Source organism: Hippocampus guttulatus, chromosome 2, assembly GCF_054856545.1.
Source record: "Hippocampus guttulatus isolate MCC_2025c chromosome 2, RoL_Hgut_1.0, whole genome shotgun sequence".
Classification (NCBI taxonomy): domain Eukaryota; kingdom Metazoa; phylum Chordata; class Actinopteri; order Syngnathiformes; family Syngnathidae; genus Hippocampus; species Hippocampus guttulatus.
Window position 1 is genome coordinate 33,658,260 of NC_141262.1, and position 25,228 is coordinate 33,683,487.

Sequence of the window (25,228 nt, forward strand, 5' to 3'; positions counted from 1 at the left end):
TGTCACACACCACAGCTCATATTTGACGCCAGATGTTGAAGCAAGTTGGATTTCTGGAGAGAGTCGAGGAAGGGACTCTACTGCTGCTGTTTCTTCCTCCCTCGCTCGCTGCTCGACCTCAAATCGCACTTGAAACGCAGTTTGCGCCCCCTTCGTTCAGGAGGCTAAACTTTTCGTCTTCGTTTGTACTTCTGTTAGTTTAAAGGCTACATGGAGTTTTACTGCTCCTCTATGATACAGCGCCCCAACCACCTGTAAAATTACAGTCTTTTCCAAAACATTTGGAATGGCAAGGTCAATTATTTTGATTTGGTTGTTTACTGAAGACATTTGGGTTTCAGATCAAAAGATGAACACGTTTGGAATTCTAGGTTTTATTTCATGGTATTTACGCCTAGATGTAACCTTTTGTTTGAAGCCAGGCACTTTTCATGTGAGCAAAAGTATAACAATTATTAAATTTAATAACATTTAACATTAGCTGGCATTACCCTTAATTGCAAGACAGGTAACTGCATCAAGCTTGCCACCCATTGACTTTACCAAACCGTTGCCTTCTTAATCTCAAAAGCTTTTTCAGGACTTTACTGCACCCTCTTTCAGTCCTTATTTGCTTCTGGATGCATTTTTTTCTGTAAATTGCCAGACAAAATGTTTCGTAGACTTCAAAATTCATTATGCCGCTACCATCATGAGTTACATTGTCAATAAAGACTAATGAACATGTTTCAGCTAATTCTGATGTTGCAATAAAGCAAACACCTGGATGAAGTGATGTGAATCAACTTACGATCTCCCAGTGTGTGAGGCATGTTGCGGAGTGTTAATTTGTGTTCGCGAGGGCTGTTTTTGCCACTCGAGCACAACTTAGAACACCAAGCTGAACAAATTGTGTTTGGATAAATCTGCCTTACTTTTTTATTAATATTGAACCTTCAAAGAACAGAAAAGAGTGAGACAATGAAGGATGTACTAAGTTGCAAGTCCCTTGAACAGACTTTAAATGTGTTTTGAAAGATACTTGAATGCGCACCAACAGCCAAATGAACAAACATGAATGAAGCCTGACTGCACAAAATTGATTCTATCATGAATGACTTTTGACATATGCCCTGTAACAAATCCATATTTAACATTTGTTTCCCTCCATGCCAATTGCCGGATATTTTTAAAAATGGATCCACATTATAGTAAAATACAGAACCAAACAAACAAAAAATTAAAATAAATGAGGGAGAGTGTAGCGAGACTTGCGCATCTAGTTCACTTCCTGCTGCTCGGCCGTCGGGGATGGAAGTTCAGTGTCAACTGGTTCAGTCGGTCCATATTTGTTCTTTAAAGAACGTCCCAAAAACAGCCAATACTCCTTGCGAATGGTGTCCTTCTCCTCAGCTAAAAGTTTACAAATCTTAGAAGAGAAAAAGAAAATACAGAGAAGGTCTAAGACTTTTTTTAAAATCAATAACAATTTTTGCGGATCAACAATGATGTTTTTGGCAACAAATCAATAAATGCAGTTACAAACTAATGCATGTGACTGTTGGACTTTAATTTGATGAGGAGTCATTCAGCCAAGAAATTATGGAAATGGATATAATACATTCAAACCAGGTGTTGAAACCTTTAATATTTTGAAAACAACAACAAAAAAGATGCAACTTCTCTCCTGGAAAAACATTAGTGACAGACTGATATGCAACAAAAAGTACAGAATTGGGTTGCTTAGGAGTGGGATATTGTCAATCGATTTTCTCTGATGAACCCCCTTTCCAATCGGGTGGGGGACATCCAGGGGGAAAAAAAAAAGAAAATGTGAGCACTACCATATGTTGTGTGTCATGCAAACAGTAAAGCAATTCTGAGACGGAGGGAGTGGGCTCACAGCCATGAATAAACAGCATCAAAATATCCCAAGAGCAACTTCTCCCTGCAATTCAAGAACAGCTTGGTGGCAAAAAAATATTAATACCGTAATTAAAAAAAGGGATCTTGTGCACTGATTCTAAGGGGCTAACGAGTGTGAGGGAACATTTAAGTGTTGCAGGGTGCAGTTCTATGCATGATGAAAATGAAGTCTGACCCCATTTAGGCGTTTTTTTTTTTTCATTTAGGGCCACTTTTGCTCGGCTGATTTCTGACAACTGAACCCTTCGATTTCCAAGGGACTACTATAAAAGTCCAGCAACTGCAAAGTAATACTGGACCAGATGAACCACTTACTTCTAGAGCTCTTTTCAAAGTGTCCACTCGGTCTTCTGCCGATTTTCCTTTTTGACTGCTGTTCTCCAAAGCATCCTCGTAACAATCGAAGAGAAAGGCGAGAAGGTAAGAGGAACAACGCGTCTCCTTTAGCTCCAGGACTTTCTCCAGCAGCCCAGGCTGAGATGACAAACCTCTGTCCTGAAGCATCCTGGGTGAGGCGGAAGAAAAACAAAAAGGAGTTGATAGGAAGTAAATGCAAGGTTTCACTATAATTTGCATCAATGTATCCATTTATATCATATTTACCGTCCGTGATCCAACATAATTTACTTAAGGCACACTCAGATAAATTGTGAATCAGTCATCAAGATTCAATTTTTGATTCATGAAGCAGTCTTGAGGTTGTTTTTTTATGCTTAATATATTCTGTTGCTGGGAAATGTCTTACCCTTTCAAATAGTTCCATGCACTTTCATTGTGGGGGGCCTTTCTGATCTGGGTCAGACAGTATCTTACAGGTAAAGAGAAAATAAAAGGAAGATTAGGTCAGTTGGACATTCATGTATGTACACCAAAAATTTAGTATGCAAGCACTTTCAAAACCTTTGTGAATTACGAAAGTCGTGTTAACCACTCAAAACGTATGCCTTTGGGTTTTCATGGTCTTCAACTGTCATTCAAACGTGATGAAAGTTGGCTCATTTGGTTAGCAGTAAACACGTGATGTGAAGAAGCTTTCTGAGAATCTGCCAGACTTACTCAATCTCTCTTTCAAGAATGGCTTGATCCGAGAAACCTGTCGTGTGTGTAATGACAAAATGTCTCTGGTTCCAGGCAGAATTATTCCTCACATCTTCATCCAGGAGATTCTGGACAAACTCCAGCTCATTATCCCACAGTTTGTACTCCTTATAGTTTGAAGAGCGGGAGAAAAAAAATAATAGGTCAGAGCATGCACGGAGGACGGTACCTCAGGCGGCTGGATTTACACTTCATGGTTATGCTTATCCGATTGGAAACAGGAGTCTTCCAAATGAAGAAAATAATCTGTAGAAAAAGTCTCCACAGCCCTGTTAAAATGCCAGGTTTTTGTGATTAAAAAAAAAGTGAGACCAAGACAAATAAATATTACAAAAACCTTTTGCAACATTTATGTGACCTATAACCCAGACAACTCAATTAAAAAAAATCTTTGGAAGGGGAAATACAAGCGATCAACTTAGACAAGGTGCGCAAGTGGGAATGAACACTCTCTTACATTATACTGTAAATGGCGATGTGGCTGTGTTCAGAACTTACCTGTCACATTCAAACTCATTAAATATCAGCACACAACTGTCCCCATTTAAAGTGCCTCTGATTGACCCCAAATAAAGTTCCGTTGTTCTTGTAGGGTTTTTTTTCTATTTTTTGTAGTCACATTTTCAGCACGAGCCATTGTCCGCAATCTACGCCATTACATTTGTTTCCTCTTGGAAGATTACATTTCACATAAACAATTTTCATTTCTTAATTATCGATATAAATGCCTTTGTATTTATTCCATTTTGGCACAAATAATCATACGTTGAACATATAAAGTCAATGGCTAAATTAATCCATTAATGATTCAGGCAGGAGTCATGCACTGTAGACAGAAACCTCTGTAAAATAGCTGCACCACCAACCTGGATGACCCACTGTCTGTGTTGCCAGGCATGGTAGTTCTTTGCATCTTGGCTGAGGATGTCTGCAATAAACTCCAGTTCCTCTGACGGATCTTTCAACCACTCAACCACTATACGTCTGTGATGCCTGAAAAACACAGTGAACTATGTTCACTCTTTTAACAAAAAACCCCAAAACAAAACAAAAAAAAGTACCGGTAACAGAAATACCAATTAAAATCTCTCTTTAATTAAAAAAACAACAACTTGTCAAATCTGCTTCGGTCTATAAAAGTTTAACAAAACTGCAAAATCTGAATATTTGTTCAACACTGTAACTTGAACTGATTACTGGTTAACGTAATTGGTCTGCCACTTCTTTACATGGGCTCACCAGACTTGGTAGTTTTTCGGTTGATCTTCAATGATGGCTGTAATGTAACTCATTTCTTCTCTCAGGTCCTTTGACAATGCTTGTAGTAATACTCGCCTGTAATGCCTACATGTACCCACACAATAAAACACCACCATTATCATCAAGCCTACAGTCATTTGCAAATTAATGTCCCTTGGAAAGTATGAAAGATTGTACAATCCTTTAGAAAACATAATCAAAGCGAGCCAAAAATAACAACTGAAAATATCAAATCATGTAATGGCTTTGTAAACAACAATGCTATTTAAAATTGAGGTTATGGGAACTATCGAAAACAATAATTTTCAAACACATCCAAACCATCATTTTTAAATTGAACAGAATAACATTGATCTCACCACACTGTGTAATTTGCCGCATTCAGCTCAATAGCATCTGCCGTCAAGGCAAAAGCTCGTTCGCTCTTTTCATCATTCTTGAGCAGGGCACGGAAATAGTCAAAAACATCAGAAACTGTAGAAAGACACAAATAACAAAACAAAGAGTGCATGTCTATGTCAGCCACTGGAAGAGCCATCTGGACCAAACTTACACTTTTCTGAATAAGCAATCTTGACAACAGGATTTGGTCCATCATCTTGAGGAACAGGCTCCAAATCAGCCCACTCTTTCCTGTCCCTGAAAGACACAAACACGAACCTCGGGAGTTGACATAAAATGCTTTAAGATGAGACTTGTACACGAATATAACAGCTTCCCATTACACCCAAGAGCGTACTACTCAATGGACGATTCAGTGAGTTCAACGAGCTACTTAGACACAACTACGTGTGTGTTACGGAACAATACCTGTAAAACATGTATCGATGAATAACAACGTCATCGTCGACATGGTCTCCCGCCTCTACATTGAACTCGTTATTTTCTTTAAATGTCACTGAATCGTTAGAAATGTCCTCAATTCCCGACATTGCTAAATTGTTAGCTTATCAATCACAACGCTACAGGAAAAAACGACCAAACGCAATTTCCGGTTTGGCTGTCAAATGCATTTGGTAGAACAGAAAAACAAACGGTTAGACCTTATAGTATTTATCGATGTAATTACATATGTACGTGAAGGAATTGAACTCCACATCGAATATGCAGTTCTGCGAACAGAAAAACAAACGGTTAGCCTGTAAGACCTTATAGTATTTATCGATGTAATTACATATGTACGTGAAGGAATTGAACTCCACATCGAATATGCAGTTCTGTCCTAATATGAAAAAAAACGTTAACAGTTTTAATCAATTACAGTTTATCAACTCAACTGTATTTAGAGAGGGCGGGACGTCCGGTGACTGGTTAGCACGTCCGCGTCACAGTGTAGAGGTGCAGGGTTCGATTCCGGCTACGGCCTTCCTATGTGGAGTTTGCATATTTTCCCCGTGCCTGCGTGGATTTTCTCTGGTTTCCTCCCACATTCCAAAAACATTCAAAGAATGTAAAATTTTAAATTTAACTTTAAAACAAACACTGCTGTATACAAAGTGCTGTACATGGAGCAAAAGAATTCATACAATAAACGAATAACCAAGACAGTAGAAAGCAAACAAAAAAAAAACAGTAAAACTAAAAATCAAGTCAGCTGTTGAGTCAAAAGCCAAAAAATAAAAATGGGTGTTAAGACGAGTTTTGAAGATGTACGCACAGGACTTGAACAACCTACTTCGCCATTCTTTTAGTATTAAATCTATTTACCGGTAATTATTTATACGCGCGTGAATTGAATACACTACTGACTATATGCAGTTCTGTTCTGGTATTGAACTAATTTTACTATTAACAGTGATCCCATATTTAAATGGCACACATTTAATACAAAATGTAGATTCTCATTAACTATGTGGTATATTAAATAGGTTGGTGGTAAACAGTGTTTGGGCAGTACACGCTATTGAAACTTCGAATATCACGTGCAATTGCCCCCCACTCAAATGATTTGCGATGGACCATCTGGATAGTACCGGTTGCTGGTGCAAGTACTGTATCGTGAAACAATCCCACCAGAGGCAAGGTCAAACCGAACTTTATTTGTAATCGATGACTCTGCACATTATAAAAATAAATAGATGATTCACAGTCAGTGGATCATAATACAAAGTGTTATCAAAATTATGCATCAGCAAAAATGAAGAATTGAACACATGCATTATGCACCCTTCCACCAACTTATACTGTATATGGTGAGACCACTCCTTGACCTGTCAAGCACGTCAATTTTCCATCATCATCACCACCAGCTGATTGAATATAAAAATCATCTTTCAAACAAGACAGATTGAATGTTTTTTTTTTCTTGTTGGGAATGCTGACGTGATCCAAAGTGTTCAGTGACCGTCTTCTTGATCCAATTCATATTTTTCAATATAACGTCTGGAGGAAGGTGGGGGATAATCGGGAAGACACACACACACACACACACACACACACACACACACACACACGTTAATAGGGATTAACATGGTGGATGACATATTCTGTTGCTCAGTGTGACATTGTGGTTCTGCTGGAAGAAATCATCACTGCCTACATTTTTCAATTACTGCTGCTTTAGTTACAAGTCCATTTGATGGGGGGGGGGGCGAATAAACAGCTAAATGCCGCAATTCAAGAACTAATATCATCTTGTAATCATAACGCCAAAGTATTTCTCAAACAACTACTATAATTGAAATTTCTCTTTTGTGCAATTATCAGAGTACATAACATGTTTACGACACAATACTGCGGAGGATAACAAAAAGAATCAAACCTTCTTGCAAAATTATACAGAGCTTCTTTCCTCTCTTGAAGGGACAAATGCCTGTCAGCAGGTGATTTCCCAAAAGACTTTGCAGCAGGCTGAGGAAAAGACAAAATGAAATTAAGACTGCATTGAGAGATTAATTGTGAAAAATAACTCAATAAATGTGTGACAACTCCAGGAGCTTTACTGAAATTCACAACCCAAACTCTTCTCTGAACGTCACACTATGGGATGAAATCTAAAATAAAAACCTTTATAGTCTGCGTAGAAGCGGTGCAATAAGGGCCGTTCACAGAACCCCCAAACAGCAACCCCTCTGTATCCTCCGCTGAAGATTCCTCCTTATTTTCCAGCAGGTTTGTTATGGTGACGTTAACACAATTGGTTTTTGCTGTAAGATAATCAAAAGGCAACTTTCAGATTCACGGCGTACAAGTTGAGGAAAGAGAACACATACGACATTTTATTTTCACACGGCAACTTGACCGTCAAGGTCCCTGTTACCCGCCCACTTTGTTGATTGCTACACACTTCCTAAAAGTTCTAACTAAAGTGAACTTCTTTATCACACGGGGTATGTTGCAGGCCCAACTTGAATAAGATAAGATAAGAAAACCTTTATTAGTCTCGCAATGGAGAAATTCCCAATTCACAGCAGCAAAGTTATCAAAGGTAAGTGAAAATCTGGAATATACAGAGACCTTTTTTAATGGCTTTATCCCTCCCATACACTTCATAAACTCATTAAAACGCTTAAAACACAAGACCCTGGTGGGGTGGCCTGCGACGCTAGTGTGTGTGTGTGTGTGTGTCTCAGTGTGAGCTATGGCTAACAGCTACAGTACTCCTTCATGTGTATTACTGTCCTCCCAGTGTTTGAAAAATGGCTGAAAAGTGCATCAGCAACTGCAACACTAATTTTCCACAAAACAGTAAGTAACTATATTGGGCGGGAGGCGAAGGGGAGGTGGGGGTCACTTTAAAAAAGTGGTCTATCGAGGTATGAACAATGAACGCTTGCGCACACAATCAATGGGTTTGCAAGATTGCATAGTTTCACTCTTTGACTTTACTAGAGTACTTTTCCAGCAACCAAACTAAATCACCTCTGAATTTGTCAAATGTTTTGTTTTCAAGGACGTAAAGCTAGGTTTCTGTTGGGGGGGGGAGTCCAAAATACACCTCAAAAGTTTTTCTAACGCTCAGGTTTATGCGCACATGGCAGCAGAAAAGCAATATGGTTGCTCCAAATGAAAAGTGATTGACTAGACAGATTAGCTACATGCTATGAATTATCATTGTAGCCAATGTTTCGTTTTGCTCTGGGGTAGTAAGTTCGGACAACATGTCACTGTCCAATGAATCTCAAAATCTTTTTGTTTTGAGAAACAACACAAATTACTTTTAGTAAACCATTTTAAAATGGACAGATTCACAGTTTTCGATAGCCCGTATTGACACTCACCATAAGTGAATTCACACAATTGAAAGATTGTGGCCTATCTTAGATTGTGACCAGAAAATCTGATGAAATACATGTTCATTTTATTCTACTGAAAAATTATTGCAGGATACTTCCATATCTAAGCGGACAAAAATGAATGATTATCGTTTGTGAGTCCAAAGCAACTGATACTGGATCTCATCAGTGCAATTACTTTTGAAATAAGATTTGATTTTGCAGAGGACGGCACAAGGAGGATGTCGGAAGTCAAAGCGTGCTGACTGCGTCATACCCAGGTCCTTTGTGATGACATTGAGGGGGATGTCAGGCAGTACATCCTTCACCTGCTGGGCCATTTGAGCTATCCTACGCTCCTCAGCTCCCAAACCCTGCACCATGAAGCCCAGGCCAATTGAGCCAGCTCTTAAGCCTGAAGTGAGGAAAAACATCCATCAAAGTACCAACACAGTGCGAACTTTGCTGGCATCCGTTTTTATTCATCTGCTTACTTGTAGATGTTTGCGGGAGGGCACGTCGTTTCCTTTTGATGTGCTCGGCTTTGTCCGCTTTCGTGATCTTTGTTGAGATCAAGCCAAGTTCGCCGGCGAGCAGCTGCAAGGACAAACATTGCACATCATCATCACACATTAGTTGGCATGCAAGCATACGCCAGTGAGGGAGTCCCTTTCTGCACGAACACACTTGGTAGCTAGCCAGGGCACAGCAAAAACATGGCATTGCCGAGTTAGCAAATTTCTATTCAAGTGGCTTTATTTTACCTCCTGGACTTTGTTGGCAAACTCCTGTGAGGACTCACCATCCTCTCGCGAAACTGGTGGCAACCAACTGAAGACAGAATGGGGAAAAGGTTTGAACAATAATTACACACGCACAAAAATCTCTTGTGATTGCAATTTTAAAAATTGCAATGTACAGTCATCATCTTCACTTGAGATTGTATGTGACACTTTCCCCCTTTAAAAGCATAAAATTAAAAATAAATACGTAAATAAAACCTTGAGCAATACTGTATACAGAAGCCAAAGTTGCCCTTAAGTGCCTGAATAAGTTGTGACTTGCCTATCATGACAATGCATTGAACTAATCATTTTGACTGAGTGAATGAGGTGACAGTGTCAAAGTTCTTTTCTGAGGACCTGGAAAGTAGAAAAGCGCGATACAAAGGAAGTCAATTTAGCATAAAAAAAAATACATACTGTACACGTTTTGATGATTTAACCAAAGATGGAAGAGATAATGAAACAAGATATTTAGTACCTTACATGATACACTGTAAATGGAGAAAAAAATGTCCATAACAGCTCTGTCAACCAACTGGTCTCAGGTGTGCTCTGCAGACAAAAAATAAAATAACATTTTTAGTCGAATTTCAAATAGTTTAGCAGTAGTTCACAACCAAACAATGGAAATCAAACTGCCATATCATCTTTGCTCTATAACTGAAATTGTACTCGGTTAAAATAATGGCGTAAATCAGCGATGCCCAAACTTTTTGGACCGAAGATCAACTTTTTCATCAACCAACCCCCGCGATCGATCCGTTACCGCGCACACGCACGCCATGATGAGTAACAGCCTGACACGGAGGCATGCGACGCACTTTTGCAGCCTGTTCACTATCATCGCTCACATGTACCATTTAAAAGCGCTTCCCTCGGCCCTCTAGATTCCTATTCTTTGCTCGTGCCCTCGGTGAATTGTACGCGAAACAAACTCTGAATGAGAATAATGATAACGATAAAAGATAGAGCGCAACAGCTCTGATCACAAGCTGCAATTGCAGGCTGCTGTGCGCTAACAACTTCCGGTGATGCAGGTCACGCGCCCCCTTAGGTTAAAGATGACCCGCTTTATTTTAGTTTCTTTTTTTTTTTAACTACTTTTTGTGAAAATGAGACTGATAGGATGATTAGGGTGCAGTGTACATTAACACAAAAATATATATTACTAACATGCACAAAGACACACAAATGGTTGTTTTTGTTTTTGTTTTCTCCTCTACACCCCTCGCAATCGACTAAGGACCAGTCCACAATCTACCGGTCGATCGCGATCGACGTAATGGGCACCCCTGGCCTCAATCATCTATCCATTTTCTAATCTGTTTATCCTCACGTGGGTCGCGGGTATGCTGGAGCCTATCCTAGCTGACTTTGTGCCGTAGGCGGGGTGTCCACTCTGAACTGGTTGCCAGACAATCACAGGACACACATGGACGAACAACTATTCGTTATACCAGTTGACCATTGTGCCTAAATCATATTTTGACAAAAAAAAATAGCTGCTTCCGAAATGTCGTCATGATGGTGACCACATTCTGCTCAACTTGGTTACATCCTTAGTTAAATAGATTCTTCAATTCTACCCCTGAAATTAGTAACAAATATAATATCAGTATTTGGTTTAGTTTTTCGTGTTTTCTGAAAAGAATTGATCAAAATGGCAGAGGCCATTCTTAGGGTGACAATATGTAACATTTCTGCACATTTAGGCCAATAAATGTCCAGAAAAATATGATTACCAAAGCAATGAGAGGTCTTGCAACTCTCAGAGCCACAGGTTGAATTGAGTCTGTCAGAGAAAAGGGCCAAGAACTGAGAAGGGGAAAACACAGATACATTAGTTAGAATGTGCATCCTGTCAAAAAAGATACCTGTATTACCATCATCAAAAATAATTACAAATGCAATGTGAACGGTTGTGAATGCATGCGCTACTACGAATGGGCAAGCTCACATTTTATTACTTCTTTCCATGGGACGACACAAAGGAAATGGCACTTCATTACGGTGTAAGATCATCAACGCTCAGCCATAATGTCTAGACCACTTGCAACAAAAGTGAGCAGACCCCTTTGTGACAGTGTCCCAATTGTAGACAAGGTGTCAATATTTTGTGTGGCCACCACTATTTTCCAGTGAACTATGTTGACAATAAATCTATACTCCTGTGCATCGCAAGCTGATTATAATCTGAAAACAAAGAGCCTTTACATAGCTACACTAACCTGAACTTTAACAAGCCAGCACGTCCATTTGTGGTATCCTCTTCAGGCAGCAGCAGCAAGGGTGAGGCACCTTCGGTGGAGCAGTACCTCTGAAGCGACTCTCCTATCGCTCCCCTGCCAAGCGCAGAGTGCACTTCCATGAAGCCTCTGGCCCAACACACAAAACCTGTGGAGCCCTCAAACTGGGGCTAGTGAACAAATGACACAGATTGCTCAGGTGACACCGTTTTTCAAAATTCATACATTTTCAGCAGTGAATGAAGTGCAGGGAGTCGTCAGTTTACAGTCAAGAATTATGGGGTTGCGAGGTTACTCACTGCGGAAAAAGCATTATATTGTCACACGGCATGAAAAGGCACACTCACTTACCACTGTACTAAATGTTTTTCATTTGACAGATTAAATTCATGCAACAGTCACACAAAATTTCAATTGTCAAACAGTGATGTTGAAGAGGAAAAGTACAATGACGACAACAATGGAACGGCAAATGATACAGCACTTTTGAGGATTGTGTTCCACGCCAGAGGCGCCATTGAATATTCAGTAAAAACATTGAGTACGAGCAAAGAAAGACAGCCTGACTCACAGTGCAGCAGGGGGTCAGGAGGTTGATTATGTTGTGATCAAATTCTGTCACATGATTGCATATGTAAAGTTTGGTGTTTTTGTCTCTGGATCGAGGATTTTGCTGCCTCACATGCATTCCCAAGACTGAGCACATAACCCTCACAATGAATCTGTTAAGACAAAGAAAGACAAATGGTGACCTCTCAAAAACATAAATACAGATTTAAAACATTAGTTCAACAATGTGGCGCTCTTTTGTTTGACAGCAGATCATTGACTATTTAATTACAGAGGTTGTGTAGTACACGTAAAACTAAACATTGTAGACAAACGGCTCATAATCTCACAGTAACTTGGTGTAGGGAAATGCAATTTGGGCAATAAAGATGTGGTATTGAAGATAACTTGAAAAAAAAACAATTTGATATTAGACACTCACCACAGCATGGCAGGAGTGAGCAAGTACATTCACATACTGTGCCAACATTTTGAACAATCAAAAGTCTGCCATGCAAGACAGTACATTTATAGTTACCTACCTTCTTAGAAAACTTTCAGGTAGTGCACAGCTGACCAAGAATACATGGACACCAATAAAAATCCGTAATAACATCAAACAAACACCAACTGGAAAGTAAATCACCAACAGCAGGAACACAAGTGTGTCTTTGGGTAACCTGTGTAGAATAAATGGGAATTATATGGAATACAACATGAGAAATGGCATAGAATGTTCACGAACCGGATCACGGAGAAGACTGAAGTCAAATGGAAAACAATGACATATGTCATTTTATATCAACTGTTACAGTACGAGTACTACGTAATAGCTTGAGTCGACCTGTCACTTCAACCAGTTAGCAGCTTTAACTTTGGACATGGAGCAATACGTGCATGTTTCTTAAGCGTAATACTTTAAACACGTTGGATCACAACCATTCATTTCGAAGCTTTAGATCACCTTGAAATGAGACCCTGCTAATAGATTTCGAGTCTAGTGAGCTCAAGAAGATATCACTGCAAAGGCAATGAGCGATACTCTGGGGCGGAATGTCGCAGCGAGCGTTATATAAGATCAATCCCTTCAATAACTTACCGGCGAAAGTCGATCATATCTTCAATAACCGGAGTCTCCATGTCTGTCACGTCAAATGTTATCTCAGGAGAACGCTGCTATAAAATCAACAACCAGATCCTTCTCTTTAAAAATAAATCGGTCATCACGTTCAGAGCAACAAACGTGTCATTCTAAGGACACGCAGCAAGCAAACCTTTGTGAAAGTTATTGTTCACTTCAGGATGTGACAAAACGTGAACTGAAACCTCTTTTATAAACCCCCAAGTGAAAGTTTACGAGTTAGCTAAAAATTCGGTTTTGTTAGCAGTGCTGCTAAGTAGTCGCTCCAATAACCTTCGCCGAATCACTTCCGGGACAAATTCCGCAAAAATAAAAGGACACCAAAAAAAAACGCCCCGTGGATCCTGAAGAATATGTGATTTAAGTTAATAATCTAATAAAGCTATATTAATCGGTCATATTTATAGTAATTAACTTGTCAATTAACTTGTTTACCCCACATGCCACAACACACTTGAATCAGCGCGCAACCGTCAAAAACGCGTGAATTTCAATACGGTTTGTTTGGGTTAATTAATTACAGTATTATGAATACGTATTTGCACTGTACCTTTATTAGACAATTACTTTCGAAATAAAACTCCATTCACACTTGTGTCGTCCTCTTGTGGGCATTCGTCACCCATGTATACAATGACGATTAATTTCATCGATCGACTTATTTCTACCTTACAAAGTTGCGGGGGGGGGGGGTATTTTAAGGAGCGAGGGGGGTCTTCCATACCTATATTATTGGGATAGAGGACCTTATTTTAGTATTTATGCTCAGGATATAATATTATTTTATTGCTCATGAGTTGACATGTGACACCAATAATAATTTTGCTCGGGTTATTTTATGTGATTCATCATAATGTTAAAAAGCTACGATGTTGAATACGTATGTGTTCGCGTACTGGAGCACGTGTTGGCAACAGTACTTGACCGTTCCAGTATACAGGATTACACTACTACTACGACTCCTACTATTACTACTAATACAGTAATATAATAATAATAATAACAATGATAATGCAAGGTTGGTGTGTTTATTTTTCCAAAACAATCAGTTCAACAGTTTTAAGTTAACTTTTTTCAATATAATGCACTCATTGAAGTACGATTTTATTAATTTAGGAATGTCTCGTTCGCTACGTTGCTGAAATTGTGCGCATAAATTAGTGGTGTGTACTGCCTACACCACTGTCCTGAGACGCTGACACCACTGGCTCCTCCCACAGACAAGAGCCGTCCCCGAATTTGTTTGGCAACAGCTTCTCTTCAATTTTTTTTTTCTTTGGCAGGAAGGCAATCTGGCCGATTTATAGCTGAACGAACTGTCAGCACAGCCTCTTTTTTCTTTTAGAACGACATGGCGATGGGGTGTCAGATCTTTGTCTGTGTGGCCTTGGCCGCCGTACTGGGCGCCGCGCTGGGGCTCGATGAGGACATGGCCCGGCCCTTGTTCGGTCCTCCGGGCTCGGCCATCCGAATGATGGACTCCGACCCGGGTCTGAAGAACGCGCTGCATTTCGCACAGGAGCGTTACAACTTGGGTTCCAACGCGATGCACCTCCGCAAAGTTAGCCGACTCATCTCCGCCACCAAACAGGTACAGAAAAGGACGACATACTAGTATACTTAGCATATCTATTTCTTGATATTATTCCAAGATGTATCTGTTATATGGATTTAAAACTGCGTCATGCTTGTAATAGGCTTAATCTAAAGTCGCTCGCTGCGCAATACTGTCCTTTTAAAATGACAGCACAAATGGGCTGGTTTGCGCTCACCGATCATTCACCTAAATGCAATCTTAAAGAGGAAAAATATTTATTTCCAAAAATAATGTTAACACCATTGGATTTATGACATCTTAAAGCATTTTCGAGCCATTGTTTTCTTTGTTTTTTTTGTTTTGTTTTTTTGCTGAACCGGAAATTGCGTAACTATCATTGATTGACAGTTAGCGAACGATTTTTTGTCATGCTGGGATCACGTGTGACAGATAAGTTCAACAACAGCGACAGAAAGACGCCTTTTGCTGCAGCAGTCCAACTTCACAATTACACGCATAAACGAGAAAGGAAGTAGGGCTAACCTGTAACGAAGAAAAATGTTCACAAACAGATTCAAATCTGAATCTGTTGAGAATAAATTCTCACATTCTCGTGATTTAAAAGGTCACACGTTTTAAAATGAAGTACATATTTTTTCTACAATACAATTATTTATTTTCAAGATTAAAATCTGATTGTGAATAGGTAACTTACCCTTGACAATGTTCAACTATTAGATGGTGATGCACATTTAAGTTTGTGTCGGACTGGTCAAATTCAGATAAAAGCATCCAATTCCATAAGAAACCAATTGCATGTCTTTGTTTACCAAAGATCCATTTTTTTTCTTATAGGATTACAAATTACCCTGTTGTTTTTTTCCGTGGGGCCCAAATATCCTTTTGTATATCCGTGTACAGTATCAGAATCATGTTGATTGATACAGTGATCGATGTGCTTTGTTAAATCAACATCAACATCAGCACTGGTTCTTTTTGTTTTCCAGCTGGTCAAGGGTATCCGCTACACTATAACAGTGGAGATGAGTAATACTCAATGTAAGAAATCCACCATGCTCCGGACTTGTGACTTCTATCCCGAACTACAACAGCTCAAGGTAGGCTGCCTTGTTTTTGTTGGGAAAAAAAAAGTTCAGCAGAGTCGTTTCTGGTCATCAGATCACATGACACCACAGACATGCACACTCAGCTATTTTATTTTCAGCCTTTCATTGTTTTTACAACTCCACTAGCATAGAAAATAGCCTCATGCGCATGTTGGCATTCCACCAGTGTTGTTTAAGGAAACAATTTATTCCATATGTGTGTGTGTGCGTGCGTGTGTGTGTGTCCGTGTGTGTGTGTGTGTCTATGTCTGTGTTTTTGCCAGACCGAGATTTGCGTGTTTGAAATCTGGGACATCCCCTGGCAGTCAACCTTGAATTTGCTCAAACAGAAGTGCCAACCAAAAGGTAAGTAAAATCTTGAGCTAATATTGCCAAAGCAGGCGTCAACATACATTTCAAATACACGTTGATATTTCCATCTGGTCAACAATGGCCATTTCCATTTGTCTCAGGAGGAGAGAAATTCCTTTCATTTTTGATACTTTGCACATTGCTTGAAATAGATGTCACAAAAAAAAGTCTGACTTTCCATAACCCACCATGACATAATATTTGTTAGTTTTTACAAAGTCCTTAAACAGTATGTCAAGGCCACATAGAGGTTACACTGGCAAGGCACGTGGAGTATGATGTGCATTTTCTTCTCTTCCTGATAAAATATTAACAGATCTCTGGTAGCGGCCTGCTGGTCGAGTGGTTAGCACGTCAACCTCACAGTGCAGAGTTTGTGGGTTCAATCCCAGCTCCGGCCTTCCTGTGTCGAGTTTGCATGCTGGGCTGGAACACTCTAAATTGTCCCTAGGTGTGAGTGCGGATAGTTGTTGGTCTCTGCGTGCCCTGCAATCGGCTGGCAACCGGTTCAGGATGTCCCCCGCCTACTGCCCGAAGACAGCTGGGATAGGCTCCAGCATGCCCCGCCACCCTTTTGAGGATAATGCAGTTCAGATAATGAATGGATGGATCCATTTGTGTAAGCCTGGCCTTATGTCCAGTTCTATAGTTTACTGTGCAAAGTGTAAGGCCATTATCAACCCTTTTTGTGTTTAATGATACGTAGTAGGACCGATATGTGTTGCGGGATCATACTAAAAATAGAATACCAATGGCTCAGGAAAAAATGATTTTAAAAATAAATATTCACAGTTCAAGTCACTTTGGCCTTAATTAATGGACCTATCTAGCCTCCAAATTTCTCCATCTTCCTGAACCAGGAAGTGTGTAATTTATTAGGGCCTGACCGATATTCATTTTTGGGGGGGCCAATGCTGATTTTTGGAAGAGAAAAAAAATACTGATTAATGATTAATTGTACGATAATTTTTTTAAAAATGATACGATGCATTAAATCACATTATTCTTTTCCCCACAGAGCATTTCAATAGATATCAATTATACACAGATTTTCGCGATCGGTTGGCCGGCCTTGCGGGGGTCAACTGTAAATATATTGTAGTAGTAAAAGTACTTTCCTTTTCAATTTCCAGAATGCAATTCCTGCAATGCAATTTTTCATTGTTGTTAACAGTTCATCCTAAAGCGCACAATGATTTCAAGTTATCGACACTATATTATAGTCAAGTCAAGTCAAGTACAACTTTATTATCCAATGCGCTGTATGTGCAACATACAGCACAGATGAAATTTCTTCCCTCTCAACCAGACAACGATACAAGAGAAGCCGCTGCGGGTGCCCGCGCCGCCATCAAAAGAACAGTTGACATAAAATGACAAAATAATACAATACAATACAATACATAAGACACAGACAATCGTGCAATCTGAACCACTTTCCTGCATACACTTTGTCGTTTTTAGCAGTTATAGATGAAAGAGAAGCGAATCAAAGTGTCCTTTTCACCAGTGGATCGAAGGCGTCAAGCTGAAATGTGCACACGTCTGCTACAAGCTAACATTGCTAAGACAACAAATCCGATCATGAATTTGTAATTTTGTAAATTACTGTACATTAACAATTATTTACCTTAACTATTTTCTCACCAGCTTTACCGGAAGAAACGACCACTGTTGAGGACGCTTCCCCTGAGGTGAAAATGCTTTAATCAGTTGGCAATCTTACCATGTGGTTGTTAAGTACAATAAATAGTCAGTAAATATTTCCAATCAAGTTGCACCTAAGTATAAGATTTGCCTTGTTGAGCGTGTGTGTTGGCCTGTTCTTTATTTACCAGGAGTCTGTGGAGCTGCTGAACCTTTTCAAAAACTTCATGGTTAAATACAATAAAGTCTATAGCACGCAGGAGGGTGAGTATGTACCTGTATATCCTGTACCTTTCACGTGTCTTATGTTGCATATGTAGAATGTGGTGAGGCGGAAAAGAAAAAAAAAAAACGACCTCGCCTTAATATGCTACTTCGCAATTGACAGTTTCATCCGTTTGTCCTGCAGCCAATCAGATGCTATTCAATCATGAAAAATGTAAAATCATGTTTATAAATTGTGCCATGAGCTTCTAGTGGACATGACAATGCAGTCAACAAATACAGGACATAAATTAAATGTCTAGTATCTTGTGATATATTTTTTCTTTTTTTACACATAGTGCACAAGCAAAACAAATACAGTCAACTTTACCTGCGCACATGCTCATTGGGATTTCATGTAACTAATTCAGTTTTCTGAAATATACACAATGTGCTTTTATTTGTATTCTTTATTTGTCTCTGTAGAAGTTGACCGCCGCTTGCAGATCTTCCATGAGAACGTTAAGACCGCGGCAAGAATCCAGTCTTTGGATCAAGGATCTGCAGAGTACGGCATCACCAAGTTCAGTGACCTCACTGGTGCGTATACATAAGTTAGTGTACACTGCCTCGTTGTTTCTAGACATAAAATATTCTTAAGTTTTGTTTGTTGATCTCGTCATCTGTTAACTGCTTTCTTTCCCTTTGCTTATAGAGGAAGAGTTTCGCTCGACCTACTTGAACCCACTGCTGAGCCAGTGGACTCTTCAGAGACCAATGAAATTGGCCCCCTCCGCTCGAAGCCCCGCCCCTGCCAGCTGGGATTGGAGGGATCATGGTTCTGTTAGTCCTGTTAAGAACCAGGTACCAGCTCAGCAGAAGGAGTTGCACTAAATAGAAATTTACAAATAAATAACGTATCATTCATCAACATCATTTACATTCCCTACTTTCTGTTGGTGTGCGTGTGCGTGTGTGTGTGTGTCTGCTAGGGTATGTGTGGATCTTGCTGGGCATTTTCTGTCACAGGTAACATTGAAGGGCAGTGGTTTCTGAAAAACGGAACTTTGCAGTCATTGTCTGAACAAGGTAATGTTCAAATGAAATGTTTAAATTAATTACAAGCATGAGTTGATCGTTGTTTTTTTTTTTGTTGTTGTTGTTTTTTTCGGGGACTTTTAGAGCTGATTGACTGTGATGGGCTTGACCAGGCATGCAGAGGCGGCTTGCCATCAAATGCTTATGAAGCAATTGAGAATCTTGGTAATTCCCACAAGTTTTGTGTTGGAACAATGCATCATGTTGCCAGTGTATATAATTGTGGCTCTCCTGCATGTGTGGCTAAGGCGGTCTGGAGTTGGAGAGAGACTATTCCTATACTGGCCATAAGCAGAGGTGTGACTTCACCAGCAGGAAGGTGGTCGCCTACATCAACAGCTCTGTGGAGCTGTCCAAAGATGAAAATGGTGAGGCCAAAGAGGAAAGAGGGTACAAAATGACAAATGTCTAAGTTACACAAGGAGGCATTTAAATCTGAAAATGAACCACACAAAGCAAATTTATCAGGGGTGAGCAATTTTCCATCATGGCTATTGCGGGCCACATAGGACCACACATTTCCCAAGTAGACGCATGACAAAAACTGAATAATTTAAATATGGAGAAAATACATGCATATGTACTCTTCATATATTTCATTTGTGATAATACATTTTTCAGTGCATGTATTCACTTTCACTTTCCTAATATAACAACAAAGGGACTTTACACTCTTGCTTGAAAAAAATGACCATTCAAAGATGGCACAAAACTGAAGAACAAGAAACCAATATGAAATGAATGAACTCATTTTATCATATTTTTTTCATAAAATCAACTCACTCTGGGTTTTTCCTGGCTCAAATTGAGACAGAGGTGATACTACGCGCCACAGCGTGCATGTATTCTATAAATTCAACAGACTCACTTTCTTTTATGGGAAAAGCTAAGAGCTTCAATAAGAATATAACTATCATCATGTTAAAGCATTCGTTTATGAAAACTTGCATAGAAAAATGATGGGCTCATACATTGTGTGGTGGGGCCAATTTTGTTTGAGACAATCATATCATTTTGAAGCAGCCTTCATGCGCACTGCAGTCCGTGTCCACCTGTGCTACAATAGATCACTGCGATGTCCATGGTAAAAAATAAATAAACTATATTATTTTAGTTGTAACTTTATTAGTTAAGTGATTTTTAGCTACTACCATGTTAAAGATCTCATTCTCTTGCGCTGCTTTGTGAATGGCTGTCATCTCTTGTCTTTTTAATGTATCCAGCCTATAGTTGGTGGGAGGCAGCAATTGCCTGCTGTGTTGGCGCACAGTGCTTTTGTCATAAATAACAGTGCGTAGCGCCTCCAAGGTGTTGGAACCCCGCAACTGCAGTTAAAATACGCTCCTGCCGCAAAGGAACATCAATCGCTCAATCGGCACATTTGGAGCTTGACGCTGTGTTGAGCAATCTCAATCTGTCTGGATGGTGCGGCTGCCATGCAATTTTGAACACAGGACAAATCTTGTCATGCAATTTCTTTCTTTATTTATTATTTATCTATTTGGTTTTTTTAAGAAGAAGAAGAACCTGCCCATGCCTGAAATATCTAAACAAAGGTGTCCCCTGACCATAGAAAATTTGAAAAAAGGCAACATTATGGTTGTAGTTGTTTAGGAATTTGAGTGTATGTTAGAAAACCAAATCTTATGTGTTGTGTTCCTTTCACTTTACTTACTCTCAGAAATTGCAGCTTGGTTGGCTGAGAATGGCCCCATCTCTGTAGCTCTGAATGCTTTTGCCATGCAGGTAAAGTAAATCGTCAGTGTATACTTCACTGAACTGAAGAAGAAGTGATTAGGATGTCTAATTCCTTTTTTTGGACTTATCGTGCAGTTTTACAAGAAAGGTGTGTCCCACCCTTTTAAGATCTTCTGCAACCCCTGGATGATTGACCATGCAGTGCTTCTGGTGGGATATGGAGACCGTAAGTGAAATTCGATTCACTTGTTAAATTGATAGTTTTGTGGTTCAAATGACTGACGACAAGCTAACCATCGTAAGTGTCATTGAAAACAAATGTGAGTTATTTTGCTCTATGTTCATCCCAAAGATGATATTTAGGTGTTCATCGGGGCATCGTCAACATAAAGAATATTAAGGCACACATCGTTGATGTGTTCTGTGTTAAAATAATGATACAAAATTCATCTTTACTGTACATCATACATTCGCTGGACATAACATTAGGTACATCAGTACAATCAAATGTGATGTGCAAGATGGTTACATTGTGAAACCAGAAAGGGATCAAATACTCCGAGCACAGTTCTGCACCACGGCAAATTGAAATAATACTAAAGATTGTCAACGCAGCTCTGTTATCTTTCTCAAGACCTAATTGAAGACGTTGAATTGTTTCTCAGTGGCAAGGATATCGGACACCTTATCTGCATGAACATGTTTGAGTGGCCTCAGTGGTACAGTATTCATCATTAACAACAACAACAACAACAAAAAAAAATCAGGAAACACAACAGCACATAGGACTCAAATTGATGTGAGGAATTCTGGAAGGACTTGGACTGATACTGTGCAAAATTGTATTATTATTTTGGATTTCTTGAATTAAATAATGATGTTTCATGTAAAGAGTATTGATCTGAACTAATTGAGTGTTGTTTCTTTTCAGGTAATGGCATTCCATTCTGGGCCATCAAAAACAGCTGGGGGGAAGAATACGGGGAGCAGGTAAAGACTAACCTTTCTTTCAGTCTTTCTGGGTGGCAACATGATAATACAGTATGAGCGTAATAAAATTTGATCTGTTGTATGATGATCCTTTTCTTTCACACAGGGTTACTACTACCTATACAGGGGCTCCAATGCGTGCGGAATCAACAGGATGGCTTCATCTGCTGTTGTCAACTAAGTTGATAAATTTACACTTTCTTGTTCTCCCCTGCATACAGACAATGCGATAATTTGATCATACACATCTGAGCTAAACCTCAAAACATTCCCCCATTTACATGTCATCCCGATTAACCAGACTAGTGTTCATTAAAATGCATTCGAGAAGAGCTACTGTTACGAATTTAAAAATAATTGATTGAAGTTTGAAAATATTTTGTAGTAGATTTTATGTGTGCTTTTCATTTCTTTTATGTCAAGCATTGGTTTTTAGGCGTGGGGGGTTTCCCTATACAGTATTGAAGCACGTAATTTTCATGGTTATGCCACTGTGCTGTGAATTCTACCCTCAATTTTGTTACCACTGGCTGAGTAAATATGAACTTATTTGTTGGAAAATGGTAGGAAATAAATGAAAGTGGAATTAAAATGAATTGAACCCCCACCCCCTCTTTTTTTGTTTTACCATTCTCTGTTCTATCAAAGTACAGTAATAGAAAAAGTCTGTGGTTCATTTGCAGAAGTGAGGCTATATTAACAAAGGAGTATGTATTAGAGATTAGTGTTTTCTGATGTAGGGAGCAAAATGAAAAAGTCGCCCAAAATTATTATCTCATTTAAAATACATGCGCACAAAATTAGAAGTGCGGTCCAAACTCCAACGTGGTAGGTGTCAGTAATGCACATTTATCGTTGATCGCAAACCATCATAAAACGAAGAAGACTACCACCACGATGACGACACGACGACGAAGAAGAAGAAGAGAAGGAGGAAGAAGAAGAAGGTCTCGTGTTTTGTCCCGGAAGTGAAGCGGACCAGTGAAAGAAACGCATGTGGTTCCATTTAACTGTCAGTACAACAGTTTAGATTTTTTTAAAGTTACATTTGTACCCTGTCAAGATTCGTGAAGACATTCGCTACTGAAAAAACACTCATTATATCAAGGTACTTTTGCAACTTTATCGCCAACTCGGCCAAACTCATTGAGATGACTAATATCATATTTTCTGTAACAATCTTAATTTGACACCATAATGATTACTGGCAATTTAATTTATGTTATCCAGACCATTCTTTTCAGTGATCTTATAATTCATACATCTTGAGATGTTTACTTATTTATGAGGCATACTTTGACGTTTACAGCAATTCCGAGATTGATTTAACTATTAAAATGTGTAATTGCTGTCTGTGTTGTTGTTGTTGTGCGTATTTAACTAATGAATGTGCCCGGTCAGTTTCCTTTCGTGGTTGATAGAATCCCACAATTCCCATTCAAATATTAAAGAATCTCCAGGCTTGACTTTCAATAGCTTTACATCCGCTCAGGTGATTGTTGTGGCTGGAAATTGATGCCTTGGAAATATAAGAAGGTAATTTAAAGTGAGCGCTCATGTATTTATGTGTTTATTTCTTTTTTACAACGATCAATGAAACCCGATTAAAAAAAAAGACCTCACATTTAGAAGGAAAATTCCCGTCGCTTCTTCATTTTTTTTTACATACCTACACAATGAAGTGTTTAGCGTTTCTTGTTTGTTTTGTTTTTCTTTCCCTCAGCTGGCTCGGAAAGTGAACACTGATCATGTCACAGGCCACAAAACGCAAGCACGTCGTCAAGGAGGTTCTTGGAGACTTCGTTGTGCCAGGGGAAAACCAGCAGATTGTGAAGGTTTGCAAGATGTGTTCAATGGCTAAGTTAACAAAACTTCATTTCTGCTCTGACTGCTCTTACTTTACAAAGTAGTGGTGCAGCGACAAGTTTTCTGAGAAATAAATACTTTTACAGTTGAATTCCATTTTCATTCGTTTTTACATTGGCTAATGTACCGACAACACATGTTCAAACATTTCAAACTTTTAATCATAAATATAAATAATTTTAGAGCTGTAATTGCAATAAACTGAGAACCCACAATATTTTTATTTATCATGACTTGTCATACTGTCAGATTCTGATATTGGCCCATGCATCAATGTTAACATAATAGACAGGAAGTCATTTTCTGCCTCAAATGCCCCCCACCCCTCTCTGTCTCTTGCAGGTGACTGGTAGCCGCGGTAACAACCTCCATGAAACTGTCACAGCTCAGGGCGAGACGTTCCTGGTGAGCATGCCCACAAAGTTCCGCAAGAACATTTGGATCAAGAGAGGTGAGTTTGACGACAGGCAGTTAGTGGTCCCCCGCAACATGTGACACATTCCAAGTGGTAAAAAGAAAGAGTTGTCATTTGTATGTTTCTTCACATCAAGGTGACTATGTGATCGTGGATCCTATTGAGGAGGGAGAGAAGGTTAAAGCAGAAATCAGCTCAATTCTTTACAAAGATCATATCGTGTACCTGCAAGAACATCACCTCTGGTGTGTGGCAAGTCAACCTCAACACACCCTCACTGGTGTTTCTTTTCGCCTCAGCGTGGCTTAGTGAAATTGTCCCAATTGTCTCCGTGCAGGCCCGAAGGCTTTGTGATTGAAAACAAACCCGGCCAACAGAAAGAGGAGGAAAACAACACCGAGGAGAAAGACCAGGAGGAGGCCAGCGCGAGCGACAACGAGGATGATTTGTTTGTGAACACCAACCGCTGTACTTACCAGTACAGTGAGAGTGAAGATGATGAGGACAGTGATGCTCAGAGTGAAGAGGACACAAAGTGAGAGCAGAAGGACTGAGACTGGTGTTGGGAAAATTCTCCAGCTTTTTTTTTTTCTGTGATCCTTCGGTTCCTTCTTTCCTTACAAGCTTCACATCACAGCTGCTGGATGCTTTAACGGCTGAACTCATTCTTGCATGTAATTGGCGGTGCAGGAGCGCCCACATTTGAATCTCATGAAACCTTTTTTTTTTTTTTACGTCTAACTGACGACAATGACAAATCATCTGATTGTATTTTCTGGGTTTTTTTCATGCTTATAAACTTTATATTTTGACCCAGTTTTGGTATCAACATTATTACCGTCTAGTGCTAATGTTGATTTAATTCCGTCTCACAAAATCTAGTTTGTAGATGAATATCCAAACCATTGTTTGCATATGTGATCTGATGCCCATTGCAAAGGACTAATGACACAGATGGCAAGATGTGCGGAAAAATACATCCTACAAAAACTAGTTCCAATTAAGGGGTAATTCCATTCTGACAGATTTCACCAAAGTTTTTTTGTTTTGTTTTGTTTTCTCAGTAGTACTCATTTATTATTAAGAATTAACGCATT

The 25,228-nt window shown here is 39.4% G+C and overlaps 4 protein-coding genes across 5 annotated transcripts; 2 read left to right on the forward strand and 2 right to left on the reverse strand.

Moving 5' to 3' along the window:
- Positions 1 to 889: 889 nt before the first annotated feature.
- Positions 890 to 5,374, reverse strand: fnta (farnesyltransferase, CAAX box, subunit alpha). Of its 2 annotated transcripts, none has more exons than XM_086105802.1 (9): positions 5,333 to 5,374; positions 4,817 to 4,902; positions 4,623 to 4,737; positions 4,243 to 4,347; positions 3,870 to 3,996; positions 2,962 to 3,110; positions 2,651 to 2,713; positions 2,221 to 2,410; positions 890 to 1,408 (listed from the first exon to the last, which is right to left on the reverse strand). In XM_086105802.1, coding segments are annotated over exons 1-9 (987 nt in total). In that variant the 5' UTR covers positions 5,335 to 5,374; the 3' UTR covers positions 890 to 1,258. The 2 variants fall into 2 exon arrangements, with proteins under 2 accessions (XP_085961928.1, XP_085961927.1); XM_086105801.1 differs by lacking the exon at positions 5,333 to 5,374 and adding an exon at positions 5,074 to 5,288.
- A 908-nt stretch (positions 5,375 to 6,282) lies between these two features.
- aup1 (AUP1 lipid droplet regulating VLDL assembly factor) lies at positions 6,283 to 13,485 on the reverse strand. Its single transcript, XM_086105803.1, has 12 exons — positions 13,157 to 13,485; positions 12,600 to 12,737; positions 12,080 to 12,230; positions 11,491 to 11,678; positions 11,005 to 11,077; positions 9,741 to 9,814; positions 9,242 to 9,308; positions 8,972 to 9,074; positions 8,755 to 8,892; positions 7,270 to 7,409; positions 7,025 to 7,113; positions 6,283 to 6,645 (listed from the first exon to the last, which is right to left on the reverse strand). Exons 1-12 carry the CDS (start codon positions 13,195 to 13,197, stop codon positions 6,600 to 6,602), a joined length of 1,248 nt encoding a protein of 415 aa, XP_085961929.1. The 5' UTR covers positions 13,198 to 13,485; the 3' UTR covers positions 6,283 to 6,599.
- Positions 13,486 to 14,410: 925 nt separating this feature from the next.
- On the forward strand, positions 14,411 to 22,457 carry ctsf (cathepsin F). Its single transcript, XM_086105805.1, has 14 exons — positions 14,411 to 14,789; positions 15,743 to 15,853; positions 16,126 to 16,207; positions 17,864 to 17,907; positions 18,052 to 18,124; positions 18,551 to 18,664; positions 18,780 to 18,928; positions 19,057 to 19,153; positions 19,247 to 19,327; positions 19,411 to 19,530; positions 20,844 to 20,908; positions 20,996 to 21,086; positions 21,792 to 21,850; positions 21,957 to 22,457. The coding sequence occupies exons 1-14, from the start codon at positions 14,550 to 14,552 to the stop codon at positions 22,029 to 22,031; spliced, it is 1,401 nt and encodes a 466-aa protein (XP_085961931.1). The 5' UTR covers positions 14,411 to 14,549; the 3' UTR covers positions 22,032 to 22,457.
- Positions 22,458 to 22,796: 339 nt separating this feature from the next.
- On the forward strand, positions 22,797 to 24,948 carry eif1ad (eukaryotic translation initiation factor 1A domain containing). The gene is made up of 5 exons (XM_086105806.1): positions 22,797 to 22,958; positions 23,574 to 23,685; positions 24,059 to 24,167; positions 24,268 to 24,376; positions 24,469 to 24,948. The coding sequence occupies exons 2-5, from the start codon at positions 23,599 to 23,601 to the stop codon at positions 24,668 to 24,670; spliced, it is 507 nt and encodes a 168-aa protein (XP_085961932.1). The 5' UTR covers positions 22,797 to 22,958; positions 23,574 to 23,598; the 3' UTR covers positions 24,671 to 24,948.
- The last annotated feature ends 280 nt before the right edge of the window (positions 24,949 to 25,228 follow it).